Source organism: Squalius cephalus, assembly GCF_949319135.1.
Source record: "Squalius cephalus genome assembly, chromosome: 10".
Classification (NCBI taxonomy): domain Eukaryota; kingdom Metazoa; phylum Chordata; class Actinopteri; order Cypriniformes; family Leuciscidae; genus Squalius; species Squalius cephalus.
Window position 1 is genome coordinate 6,674,075 of NC_137131.1, and position 14,771 is coordinate 6,688,845.

Below are 14,771 nucleotides of genomic sequence, written 5' to 3' on the forward strand. Positions count from 1 at the left end.
GCATGATCACGATCGGCTCGCGCTGCACTGGTCCAAACTGATAAACAACGGTCCGTCAACCACACGAGTAGCTCAGTTTCGTTCCGCTTACATTACGTTTGCCATTTGATGTTGGGCAATGTTGTGGTCGCGCCGGCGTCTCTACATTATGAGTGCGCTTGCCACGCGTTGCGCCTACATTTGAAATAACTAAATTTTGGTCGGCAGTAGGAAACATGGTCCAGCGAACCGTTCGGTTTGAAAATGCGAACCGAACACCGAACCGAAAGCCTCGTACCGAACGGTTCAATACGAATACGTGTATCGTTACACCCCTACTTACCACTATCTTGTTTTTTCTTATCCTCCTCTTCCTTTTTCTTCATTCTTTTCTGGCTTCCTGAAGCATAATTCCGCTTCATGATGACTGCCGAGGAGTTTTTGTATTTTGCCGGCAGCAGAGATCACGTGGTTGGCTAGCTGCTGTCAGCGACTACTGAGAGGGCCCCCTTGAGGGGGATCCCGATAACAGTGTCATTGCACTTTACTGCATTGACTATCAAAGGGGCGCTCACACAGTTTGTCGTTGCATTTTATTCTTAACCAGTCGTTGTCTTGGGGCCCCAGGCCAGCTCGGGGCCCCAAGCAATTGCTTGGTTTGCCTGCCTTGTCGCGACGGGCCTGCGTATTGAGCAGTGTCAGACTCACATTCTGACTAGAATCTGAGTATGACGACGTCAGGCTATCTTTATACTATAAGGTTAGTGCAACCCTTCATGCGTATAGCTTAACTTTTTTCAATTTTGTCAACTTCTGGACAGATTTTTGTCTGTTGGTTTAGAGCAGGGGTCTCCAACCTTTTTTCATTTGAGAGCTACTTTTTAAAAATGAAAGTGGCCGAGAGCTACTCATGTAATGCAATACTTAAATCTCTTAAATAATGTCTCATAACTCTCATATTAACAACTATGCTAACTGTTTTAGACCTAAAAGAGTTATTGTAGGCCTATATATGTCACCCTTAATTGTCAGAGATTAAAAAAATTAAATTATACTGTAAAAACACATAATTATTGTTGATTTTATAGTGTATCATAACTAGAGATGAAATGGTATGAAAATGTAATTTCATGATTATAGTGACCAAAATGATCATGGTTATCACAGAATCCTGTTCAAAAACTACTAATACTACACAATAAAATCAATTCACCAAGTTTTGTGTCGAAAACCAGCAAATAACAAATAAACTTAGCATCAATATGCACTTTTTGTTTACATAAAAATTAAAATAATAATAACATTAAAAATGATGGCCAAATTTGAAAGGAGTGTCTTGCAACATGTTATCTACTAACATGTACAAGTTCAAATAAAGTTTTGACAAAAAAGTTTTTAGAAAAAGATAAACCTTGCATATTTCAGCCTTTAAATAATTTTTATAAAAAGAATGAGTCAAAAAAGATAAATTACTGACATTTACAATGCACACTAGCTTATCTTTTATTATTAATAGTAAAATTCGGTCCGATTTTCCCGTGGCGTCTGTCGTTGCTATGCAACCATGCTCTGCGCTCTCCACAATGACAAAGAAGTTTTAATAGCTAATGGATTTCCACCATCGAAAAACGCTTGCTGTAGCTCTGCTACTAGATTTATTTACGGAGAAGAAAAAAACACCCGTAGTTTTGGTGCACCCCCATCCGTCATGTTGACTCGCTGCGCCTGGAAAAAATGAGCGCGTCACTTCAATTATTTGTAATAACGAACTTGACCGCGCAAAAGACGCGATATGTGAACGGCCCTTGGCGAGCTACCTCCAATCAGGCCACGAGCTACTGGTAGCTCACGAGCGACGTGTTGGAGACCCCTGGTTTAGAGAAAAAAAACACATTAGTTTTGGACTTTTAAGTCTGACTGGTAGAAGGTCATTATTTCTGGCTCAAATATGAAAATCGTGTGTGAAATACATTTGTTCGCAGTGTCGCTATGTTCCCAGTTCAAACTGCCAAGAAGAGACAGATGCCTAGCCATCTGAACGGTTTCAAAACTCAGACCCTCAAGTCATTCTCATCCCATTTGGAGCACGTTTGATGAATCGAAACGTTACCCATATGTCACTGTATTAGAACAGAAGTCAGCAGACTGTGTTAATACAACCTAGATATTTCCAACAGTCACTGTGATAGCTACTGTACAGGTATGTGCATATATGAGGATCACTTTTTGTCCGTATTTTGGAGAGAATGACCATTGATGGACTGGAGAAATGCTGACAATCCTGCCAGGCTGTTTCTGTCATAGCAACACTGGCATTTGGTGACACGACATTGCAGACTTCGCCAGGAGCGGATGTGCCAACACAATTATTACAAGATGCTTGCTGCAGGGTTCCTTAACTCTTTCTTTCCCTCTGTCTCCTTCTATTTTCATAACTACCTGTATTGCTTTTCTTGTTTTATCTCCTTTGAGCCAATCCCGTAGTATAAAAATGCCATTGTTCCTCTCAGGCAGCAATGAGATTATAATATTGAGAGCAGATGGAGACTTTTGCCCTAAAGATATGCTTGTTTCTATTTTGAATTTAGAGAAAAATGCTTAGATTTGCCACGAGTTCTCAGTTAGGTTTCTTGTAAAGATTAACGTTGTCCCTAATGTTTCTTAGGATAAATAAAAGACAATTGACACTATGGTTTACATACATCTGGAGTATAGAGCTATAAAATCACTGTAAAAGCTGCTTTGAAATGATCTGTATTGTACAAAGTGCTATATAAATAAAGGTGACGTGACGTGGCTTGACTTGACTTTAAAGTAATAAAGATAGCATAACTCTAATTAAATAATATATTGGTCGTGGAAGAAGTTGATGAGAAATGTTTGAGTTCACTTTGAACTCTGACTTTTCTGAGCACAAATGAAGCACACTTAGGGTGTTTTCATACTTTTTCATGGTCTGGACCAAAAAACAAAATGATACATTTAATCCTGGTTCACTTAGCGTTCACACTGTCGTTTTTAACACCGAACCTAAAGATAAAAAAAAAGGCTTTTATGACGTATATTTTGCGACGGAAATTGGCGAACATCCAAATGCTGTGTGATGGGCTAAATGCGCTCACTGTATGTGTGTACATGATGGTACATGATGGTATATGATGGAGCTGAAGAGCTCATAAAATGTGTAAAGGAGTCAAAACAGCAGCAGGAATCCCTCTGTCACACACGCAAACAAAGATCTGCTGTGAGGAGACGTGGTTCTGAAGCCTGTACCAAACTGTGAAGGACAACATCGCGACTATGACTAGAAAAACGGGTATGCTTGAGCAAAGCGAACTGCACCAGAGTTAGTTTGGAAGCGGACCGAGACCCATCTTTTCAGCAGTGTAGATCCACTTGTTTGGTGCGCAACAGGGTTGGATGGCAGCGTTCCCACTTATTCAAATGAACCGCACTAACAGAGAAATCGCACCAGAGATGGTTTTAATTGAACCAGACATGCCAAGTGTGAACACACCCTTAAAGACACCGCTGAGATTTCTTCTGAAACACTAGCAGAGACACATTTGGTCTTTTTCTCAGGAGAAAAATCAGAGAACCAAAGTCAATTCTGTGCTGTCTTGGAGAAACAGTTGAGATATTAATGATATCATATTTTTGATGATTCTTTCCTTCAGAAAAGTCTGCAAACAAAAGTCAAAGATTTCAGTATGAACTAAATTTATAGCTCAGTTGTCTCCATTTGTAATGAATTTTAGTAGAAACCTCTGAGACAAACTTGATATTTAAATGAAATATAAATGAAAAGTCTCCTGAGCTTCGAAATAACTCAAGATTTTCCTCTGGGACTATCTCTATAACCACACTGTCTCTCTATTTTAAATGCATTTATGCAGACAGGTTCACTTAGGCTGCATGGAAAACACTCAGTAATGGTGTTCCTATTCGATTGAAGAGGGTCATTGTGTGAGTCTAGACCAAACCTCATTTACTGCAGATTTTACCCAGACACACACATATGCACACAGTATTTCACTCTCACACTTTGAAACACATTCTTTGTGACACGTTCTTATCTCCCTTTCCCTCTCGCTCACACACGCTCTGCTCGACTGTGATGTCTCAAGCAGCCTCGGTCTACCGGCAGTGCTCGCTCATCTGGAGGTCAGACAACACGCTGGCTGAGAGCGGTCAACCCGAGCAGTAAGCCATGAAACGGCTTTGAGGATCTCATTGAAGAGCTAAATCTAAATCTAAATCTGAGCACACAGGGAGTAGGCAAGCTGTAGCGAAACATGAACACGCAGATTCCCAAAATGGGGAGGAACTTAACCGGGAGAATTACACAATCCTCATGGTCGCTTTAAGGAATGAACTTGATTTTTAGAAGATTTTCCCCCATTCTGAACTCTCCATTGCATTACTATTAGCTACATGAATTATTCATGTGCTTAGGACAGATGATGTGTGACAAGTTACTTTAGGTGATCAAATGACCAATGAGCAACAGTAATGCTTGCCTTAGCAAACACCACTCGTCTTGTCTGTTATGTTAAAAACATTGCAGGAAGAGAGATGCTGGAACCTTGCTCAGATGGAGGTTATTTGATTGGGTAAGGCTGACTCACAGCATTGACAGCCTGAGGCAGTCCTGTCTCTCAAATATGCACTCTGTGAAAACTTGTGTGCAGGGATTTTCTTCCCAGCAGATAGCAGCTGTAAATTGATGTGTTGCTGTCGAGAACACATGCTGTAGTCATTCACGCCACACTTGGTAAATAACATGCGCTCTTGGAAAAGAAACACACACACCAGTGTATTCGCATATGATTGTCCGTCGCTATCTAAAGTGCTGAAAGAGACAATAGACCTTATTCGCAGCAGCGCCATCTTTGATTTTTTTAACGTGAATTAAAGCAAGGTTGTGAGGGATAGATTTACATATCTTCAGTGGGTTGTACTATTATTTATTTATTGTGTTTTTGGAAGGTTCTGCTGATGAAACTGCAAAAATATCTTTCCAAGAAATTACAGTTGACAAAAAACTCCAGAAAACATGAGCTGTGGAAAATTAGTGATCTAGGAGCTTTAAACAGCTTTTTTAGCTGATGCCTTTGGAAACACTGTTTATCCCTCACAGCCTCGCTTTCATACCTGTCATGGCGCTGCTCTGAATAAGGTCTATAGCGTTGTATCTCGCAGCAGACAACGATACTTGTTGCCAGGTAACCACACCTGACATTGAGCAGATGGTACTGTCATCAAACCTCATTCAACAACACTTCTACTCTCACCAACTCAGGAGTCTACATTTAATTGTAATCAGTTAAACTTTTAGTGCTTAATCCTTAATAAATACATTTATTTATTTATTTAAAATTCAGTAATTTACGGGGGTGGCAATCGGATTCGAATTAGCTCTTGAAAAATGCAGGTAGTAACAATTTGCTACATTTACTAAAATTCTATGCAGTGTGTACTGAATTGAACTGAACAACTGGTTGTTAATGACGTATTTTAACATGCTTCAGAAATGCGGACAGTGTGGTGAAAGAAATCACAGGGAAAGTGGTACGAACCTTGACTCATTCTTGTTGCCATACTAGAAAAACTGCGAACAAGAACAAGCCAGCAGTAAGCCAAAATAAATCCAAATGCTTTATGCTGAAAATAAGACCAAAATGTCGTGACCCGCACCTGCTCACTTTAATAACAATGTAAACTCAATTGCTTTATGAGCGACAAGCCATGGCAACACTTGGCAGTCTTTCTAAAGCAAAACATTCCCGTCGACTGTGCTTTAGTTAAAATGGCTGAACATAATGAACAAATAGTTTTTTTGGTTGCTATAATATTTCTTTGGTCAGAATAGCAGATACTAAACGCGCGAGATGCGAAAACTTTACTATGGTTACCACAGTGTCAATCATCGCAGTTTTGGGACTAAGTCGTATTCTGTATATGCATAGAACAATTATTTAGGTGACTCACTCCTGCTTTTTAACTCGGTTGTCCTCCTGAAACTTTACAGTGTGTACATGGCCTATAAGTACCTGTACTTTGCCATTATATGTGAAGCTTTTATGTAAATTCTGACCCTCATGTCATTCCAATCCAAACATTCCAATTTTTTACAGAATTTCCATTATTAGGTTGAGTAGGAGCATGTGTGGTTGCGTGTGCTCGCACAAATGAAGTAACATTATAATTGAAGACTGATTTATCTTTGTTTGTACATGTGGTACTAGTGTGGTGTGTTGAATTATGGGATGTGCATGGACCACATGTACCACATGGTGGCAGTGCTGATCCAAATCCATTTCTGCCACATTTCTGCTTTACACTTTAAGCTTTTCAGGAACTTACTGCCCAGGCCTGAATTCAGTTAACCTACTCCATTAAATTCAACAGAAACCACTTCAGCCCATAGCCTTCATTTAGACATGTTTATAGAAAAATACTGTCCAACTTAATTCAGATCAGTTGATAAATATTACTAAAAGTGTGTGTGTCTGAACATCTCAGTTTTCAGGCACCATGCTGTTTGTTCTTTTAAAGGACCTTTTCGACCTGTTCTTAATAGTGTGTGTGTGTGACAGAGACTGTTAAAGACTAATTAATCTCCTGGTGCCCTTCCTGTATAAGCTGTTCATAGATTAACCAAAGTAAATAGTCCTGCCTCTATCTCCATGTATCCTCACAGAGAACATTGAGACAGTGAGAGTAGCTCTGCATATCCGTCAATTTTTTTATTTATTAACGTTCAGGGCGAGTATGTTCACATAAATGTCCTGAACAGTAGCAATGCCACAAAACAAGCAATTAAAAATGTAACTGTAAGCTGTAAAATGTTGCCTTGAAACAGTGGGTTGGACTCCCTTTGGCCTTCAGAACTTCCTTAATTCTTTGTGGCTTAGATTCAACAAGGTGCTAGAAACATTCCTCAGAGATTTAAGTTCAAATTGACATGATGATATCATGCAGTTGCTGCAGATTTGTCAGCGGCACATCCATGATGTGAATCTCCCATTCCACCACATTTCAAAGGTGCTCTATTGGATTGAGATCTGGTGACTCTGGAGGCCATTTGAGTATAGTGAACTCATTGTCATTTTCAAGAAACCAGTTTGAGATGATTTGAGGTTTGTGACATGGCTTGTTATCCTACTGGAAGTAGCCATCAGAAGATGGGGACACTGTGGTCATAAAGGGATGATCATGATCAGCAACAATACTCAGGCAGGCTATGGCGTTTAAATGATGCTCTGGTACTGAGTGGCTCAAAGTGTGCCAAGAAAATATCCTTCTCACCATTACTGTACACCACCACCACCAGCCTGAAGCGGTGATACCAGGCAGGATGGATCCATGCTTTCGTGTTGTTTTTACCAAATTCTGACCCTACCATCTGAATACCGCAGCAGAAATCAAGACTCATCAGACCAGACAATGTTTTTCCAATCTTCTATTGTCCAATTTTGGTGAGCCCGTGCGAATTGTAGCTTCAGTTTGCTGTTCTTAGCTGAGAGGAGTGGCACCGGTGTGTCTTCTGCTGCTGTAGCTCTTCTGCTTCAAGGTTACATGTTGTGCATTCAGAAACGCTCTTCTGCAGAGCTCGGTTGTAACGTGGATATTTGAGTTACTTTTGCCTTTCTATCAGCTCGAGCCAGCCTGTCCATTCTCCTCTGACCTCTGGCATCAACAATGCATTTTTGCCCTTATAACTTTTGTTCACTGGGTATTTTCTTCTTTTTTTTTTTTAACCTTTCTTTGTAAACCCTATAGAGATGGATGTGTGAAAATCCCAATAGATCAGCAGTTTCTGAAATATTAAGACCAGCCCGTCTTGCACCAACAGCCATGCCATGTTCAAGTCACTTAAATCACCTTTCTTCCCCATTCTGATGATCAGTTTGAACTTCAGCAGATCGCATTGACCATGTCTACAAGTTGCTGCCATGTGATTGGCTGATGAGGTATTTACATCAATGAGCAGCTAAACAGGTGTACCTAAAGTGGCCAGTGAGTATACAGTATACAGTGATATATACAGTGATATATATATACAGTACTGTGCAAAAGTCTTAGGCATATTAATACCCCCCCCCCCCCCACACACACACACACAAAAAAGGTTTTAAGTCAGTTATTTATATCTTTTGCTGTAGTGTGTCAGTAGGAAATATCAGTTTACATTTCCAAACATTCTTTTTGCCATTAATTGTAATAATCCAGTGAGATTTGTGTATGCACAAGGACTCTGACAACAGCCGGTATGATCTGATCTCACCATCATCGAGTCCATCTGTGAATACATGAAGAAACAGAAAAAACTGAGGCAGACTAAATCCAGAAGAACTGCGGGAATATCTCCAAGATGCTTTGGTATCAACATGGTTTGGTATTAACATGCCTAAGACTTTTGCACAGTACTATATATATATATATATATATATATATATATATATATATATATATATATATATATAGTACTTGTGTTTACTTTGTTGCATACATGTGTGCATATATAACCCTGTGAACTTTTGTAAGGAACCTTTAGCATATACATATAGGCCTATATGTCACGGGTTGAGTGGCTATAATGAGCGCACTGCGATGGAATATCACAAATAAAGTCTTTAATTATGAATTAAACCAGGAACACGCAGGAGATAACAGGAACAATAATCCTTCAAACATAACCATGTTAACAGACGATACCGGACAAAGAAACTGAATGAACAGAGTGTTTAAATACACAGGGATATTTAACGTAACCTGAAACGCGTACTTTAGACAATCATGCACAATGGAGACAAACTAGCAAAGGGAACAATGGCAAACATGAACAGAACACAGAAAACGAAACCAAAACTGAACATGCACGTTATATGTATAATATGTTCTTTTATAGGATATGCCTATTCAGGGCCAAACCTGCCAATGGCTGGTGACTTAAGAAAATTTACTGGCCAAAAATATATATTTTATCAGCCATGAAACATCTAGATCAATCCTTATTAAAGTTACAAAAGTTATTCAGTCAAGAGCAATGAGTGATTTTTCTTTGTCTTTTGTTTGATTAAAATTTTAAAAAGACAGCAGCAGGATTTTTAGGCTGCTGTCACTTTAAGAGCTAATGCATGGATCCAATATACTGTCACACATGCGTTTTCTTTCTCAACTGTTTACGTTCACTTAAGACATAACCGAGTATGTTTACGAGGATACTTGCCAGGACAGGAATTTTGACAATTTTGTTTGAATATCTGTTCAAGTGCAAGAAGACGTGCAAGAGAGCTCAATTCTGTTTTCGCGTGCTGTCTGAGACGCGGATTTCTGGGCGCTTCAGATGTTTGTGCGCAGAAAACTTCCCACTTCCCGTGAAAAACTAATTCTTGATGCTACACTGGCCCACCATCTGTTCCAATCATCGTTCACATTTGTTCACGTTAATGTTCTCACAACTTTGCGTTGTTAGAATTCATACTTATTTTACCGACCAACTGGCAATTCACATTGTTTTATATACTCACCGTACTTGATTTTTACTCTCGTTTGGCGCTTGGTGAATGTTAATTTTACGCCCTGTGTCTATTATTTTACTTACTGATACTATCACATGATCTTAAGCAAACGGTAATACCCACCGATAAATGAGACTCTCTGAAGAGACGTCCCTTTAAAAATGAATGGTCACCTTTCAGCATTAGCTGTAGAAGAAGAGCCCTAATGGTTTTTGTCTCAGACAGTCCGACCCCAAAGTGATTATAAAATGTCCTGTATCAAAGACACAAGCCGTCACCCGTCTCTCAGATCATGACAGTATCTGCTACCCAACGGATAAAATAATCTCTTTTACTGAGCTGACTTTGGATGTCACCTTGGGTCACTTTTGATTGTTTTAGACTCATTTTAGGGTGTTTTAGTGATGAAGGATTAGGGGCTAGCTCAACTGGCACAGGCAATTATGGATAGTGCTATTTTTCTTTTCCTGAAGAGTTTTATGAGAAGCATTACAAATTTTAATGAAACATAACTGAGATTCAAGTTTAATGAGCTATAAAAGAGTAATGGATTGTTACCGTAGTAAAAGTCATTCTACTATTAAGTTAAAAATAAAAATGATTGTTTAACAACCAATGTTATTTTTAACTAATTGAGAGAAAGAGCAGCGAGTAAGCACAAGATGTTTATTTACTCTGAGCTCTCCGTCAGCTGATATGAGATGAGATGAGATAGTACATTGTGCTGTTGCCAATGTTTCCATACAGTAAACACCCATTTATCTGAGCCTGAGGTTACCAAAGGTTATATTTGTTGTCTTTAAAAGGTCTGCCTGAGAAAATTATGTTTTAAATGTGTGACAGTGTCACAGTACAGCTGGTTATCGATTGAGTTTTAATTGAATAAGCTTTTGTATGTCTGAATTTATTGAATGTAATTTATCATGCTGACTAATTTCATCAGTTGTACAAGACCAGTGGGAATGTTTTATTAGAGCTTTATATCCAGTGTTGAACAGAATGATTTGTTTTTATTTCCTTTTGAACATATTGTTCAATATGACCACCAAAAATATACACAATCACATGATTTTTGTTTGTTGTTGTTAAACTTACATTTTATACATTCACATGAATACACCTTTTCTATAATAGACATGTTTTAAATGTCTGAATTAAAGTCATTTTTATTTTGTAAATAAAAATGTCAGCGTGTGTGTAGCTGTCCTGAGCTGCGAATGGAAAAAAACATAAAAACAGTTTTCGTCTCAAGGCTAAAAACCTTGAGAATGTGTTACAAATATTTACACAGTCTTTGTTGTTTCTACATTAATTTGGATTCCGAGTGAAAATATGTATTACAATATAAAAATATATTACAATTTTTTTTATTTCTAAAAGAAATCAATACTTTTATTCAGCAAGGATGCATTAAATTGATCAAAAGTTACAGTAAAGACTTTTATGTTACAAAAAAAAAAAAAAATCTATTTCAAATAAATTAAATAAAACCTTCTATTCATCAAAGAATCCTGAAAAAAAATTGTACACAATTGTTTTCAAGATTGATAATAATAATGAATGTTTTTTGAGCATCAAATCAGCATATTAGAATGATTTCTGAAAGATCATGTGACACTAAAGACTGGAGTAATAATGCTGAAATTCAGCTTTGCCTCTCAGGAATAAATTCCTTTTTAAAATATATTCAAATAGAAAACAGTTATTTTAAATTGTCATAATATTTAACAACATTGCTGTTTTTTTGTTGTTGTTTTTTGCTGTTTTTTGCTGTTTTTCAACATTTTTGGTATTTTTAATCAAATATATGCACTATGCAGCCTTAGTGAGCATAAGAGACTTCTTTTAAAAACATCAAAAATCTTACAGCTCCCAAACTTTTGAATGGCAATGTGCATGTGTGTGTAAATATATTATATAATATATATATATATATATATATATATATATATATATATATATATATATATATATATATATATATATATATATATATATATATATATATATATCAGTTGTGGTATTGTGAGTCAGCTCTCACAATATCATTCGATTTCGTCATATTTTATGAATTATGACGAAATCAAATGATATTGTGAGAGCTGACTCATACAAAAAGGCACATTTTTTTTGTTCTCTTTGTATTAATCATGGCTAGGTTTGTGTCATACATATTTCTACAACTTATATTTCTAAGAACTTACCACTTGGTTCTTTTCATCACGTGTCTAGTAAGTGAAGACATCGTTTGAAAAGCGAGCACCTGCCCATAGCTGTGGATCCTCTGTCTCAGGTAGTGAAAGGGAGGGAAGAGAGGAGGGATAGGAAGCAGAAAAGGAGGGACACACTCTCACACATTGAGACAGAGGCACAAAACAAGTGAGTCTGAGACAGAGACGGAGGTGAAGAGACTGTCGAGGGAAAACAGAAGAATGTCTCACAGGAAGAGGAGCTTTACTTTTGGAGCATATGGGGGGTAAGAGCGTGTGTGTGTGACAGGACAGACGATGGTGACTTTGATATCTCATTTGTTCTGTGAGGAGTAACCATTCACAGAGCAGGAAGCACATTGCTGGATGTTTATATGCCGTTGTAGTTAATGTTCACTGGCTACTATGGTTTATAGATGCTAACTTCCAGTTCTAGGATGCAGATGTTGATTGATCATACATTCGGTATTATCAGCAAACATGATGTCTTCTAATCAATGTTCTTACCATTTCTGAATGCTTTATTTTGATTGGTTCATGTTTCAAGTTGCTGATTAATTTTCTGCAGGGCTATGAACGGCTATGAATCGATTGGTTTGGTTAAAAGTTTCTGAAGAGACACGATCGCTTTATATGATGAACAGTTTTAATTTAGCCTTTTATTCAAATATAAACTGAGCAGAAGCTCAAATGTGCTGTGTAACGCTAGAATGAACCTCATTGGTTCTTGCTGAAGCTCAAACGTGCTGCGAAACACTAGAATGAACCTCACTGGTTCTTACACGTCAAGTGAACATGCTTGAGCTTCCGTTTATCACAACTGATGTGTGAGTTGCTGAATAAAAGCATAAATTCAACCTGTTCATTATATAAAGTGAGCGTGTCTCTTCAGAAAATTTGGACTAAACTGCTTAATTCATATGGATTAGTTTTACAATCTCTTTATGAACTTTTTGAAGCGTCAAAGTGGAGGGACAGAAAGCTCTCAGATTTCATCAAAAAGAAAAAGGGAAATTCTCTCTCTAAAAGTAGACATACATTTTTGGTTGAATTTATTCACAAAAACAAGTTATTACTTATGCACGTGTCTTTTATACTTGCACATGTTGTTACTTGACACCGTCTTGTTGTGCCTGCTTGGTTAGAATGGTTCAGTTGGAACGCTGAGAGTTTGATGATGGTGAGATGATGTCAGAGATTGCTAAGATGTCTCTTCAAACAAAGAGGGAAACACGAGTCATGAAGTGATTTGTGACATTCGTCTTGTATCTATTGCCTGGCTGAAACTTTATATGTGAAGTTTAAAGCACTTTTGTGTTGAAATAATAGATCATATAAATAGAGCACCCTTAATGATGGGAAAAAATTGTATTGTGCTACATCTGCTGGTCTTTGGCTTTTCACCTACATCACCAGGTTTAACAGGTTTGTATTTTGGATTGCATAAGCAATCTGAAACCGGTTCTGTTTGATCCAACATGTTTACTGACACATGCTCGTACAAACACACACTGATCCCCCGTTTGGTGATTTAAAGGCTTTGTTTCCACAGTCAGTGGCTCGGCTCCAATATTTACTCCCGAACCCAAGTGTGTTTACAGTGAATTTGTGTTGGTAGAGGGGTTTACTTGTGTCATACACGGTTTGATTACATTTTTAATTAAAATCAGTGTTTACAATTGCATATGACAAATTTTCCCATGCCTTCTACACCTATACACTCTTAAAAATAAAGGTTCCAAAAGGCTTTTTTTTTGCAGCGATGCCATGGAAGAACCATTTTTGGTTCCACAAAGAACCTTTCAGTGAAAAGAAACATGTTTAGAACATTTCAAAAAATCTAACGAATTTCACTAAAAATAACTTTTGTGCAATGTGGAAAGTTGCCATGGATGTGAAGGTTCTCCATGGATGCCAATAAAGAACTTTTTATTTTTAAGAGTGCATTTCATAATATGAATTGAAGAAAATGTCAGGGATGCATATCTGTATAAATCCTGTGTAATTTACTGAAGTTAATTATTGAAAAATCGCATCCTCCTGACCTGCCCTTAAAATCAGCATTAAGTCATTTAAGAATATAAATTTAAGCACAAAGTACTACCATTTGATTCAATGGTAAGGTTTCATTTGTTAACATTAGTTAATGTATTACCGTAACTGCATGAACTAACCATGAGCAATACATTTGTTTCTGTATTTGTTCATTTTTAACGTTAACGTTAAATTATAAAAATATAGCTGTTCATTGTTTATGTTAGTTCACATTGCATTAACTAATGCAAACAATTTCGACTTATACATTATTTTAATAATGTATCTGTAAATAACATCCAGCCGGTTGTTATGTCAGAATAAACCCCCGACAGGGTGATCAGGACCCCGACGTATTTGCCACATAAGTGAATAATTAGACACGAAATATTGTTCTGAGTCGAAATATTTTATTAGGTCTTTAAACGCAAAGCTTCTGCAGAGAGAGCAGTTGCTAGCGCGGCAAGTTCGAACTAGACAGACATTTAAGGGATATGATACACAGTCATACTACTTATTACACAGCATTTCGCCTCATAAATAATTATGGGGATAACCTGTACCTGTTTGTTATCTTATAATCCAACAGTGTACAAAACAATCGTCGCAAAATGGCAGCAGTTGCGTTTGTATGAAACAAGAGAGAGCGAGTCCACATACTGGATGACTGTACACAAAATATTGATTTGACTTGAGTTTTAATATTTTATTAGCTCACCAAATGCAAAACTTCCACGAGGAAAAAACATTCCTTAGTGCTGCTGACTTCAGTAACCCGGATGAGCCTGTGTTATCTGTTTTCGCCGGTTGTTATCGGGGGAATAACATACCACTGGATGCCGCGATTGACCAATCAGAATCAAGTATTCCACAGAGCCGTGTAATAACAAAGATTAATAAATGCTGTAGAAGTGCAGTTCATTATAACTAATGTGGTTAACGCCCTGGGGATCACTAATATTAACTAAAGAAACCTTATTGTAAAGTGTTACAGATTGAACAATATCATGCGGGCTAAAAT

General features: G+C 37.5%; 1 protein-coding gene across 5 annotated transcripts in view; it reads left to right on the top strand.

Annotated features, from left to right (window-relative positions):
• rap1gapb (RAP1 GTPase activating protein b) overlaps positions 1 to 14,771 on the top strand; it is a 94,100-nt gene that overhangs the window by 34,018 nt on the left and 45,311 nt on the right. For 4 of the 5 annotated variants that reach the window (XM_079884221.1, XM_079884222.1, XM_079884224.1 and 1 more), the window contains exon 1: positions 11,831 to 11,982. The exons of the other annotated variant lie outside the window; for it this stretch is intronic. In XM_079884221.1, coding sequence (XP_079740347.1) covers positions 11,939 to 11,982 — 44 coding nt within the window. In that variant the 5' untranslated portion in view covers positions 11,831 to 11,938. Of the gene's footprint in view, positions 1 to 11,830; positions 11,983 to 14,771 lie in introns of those variants that run through there. 5 annotated transcript variants of the gene reach the window in all.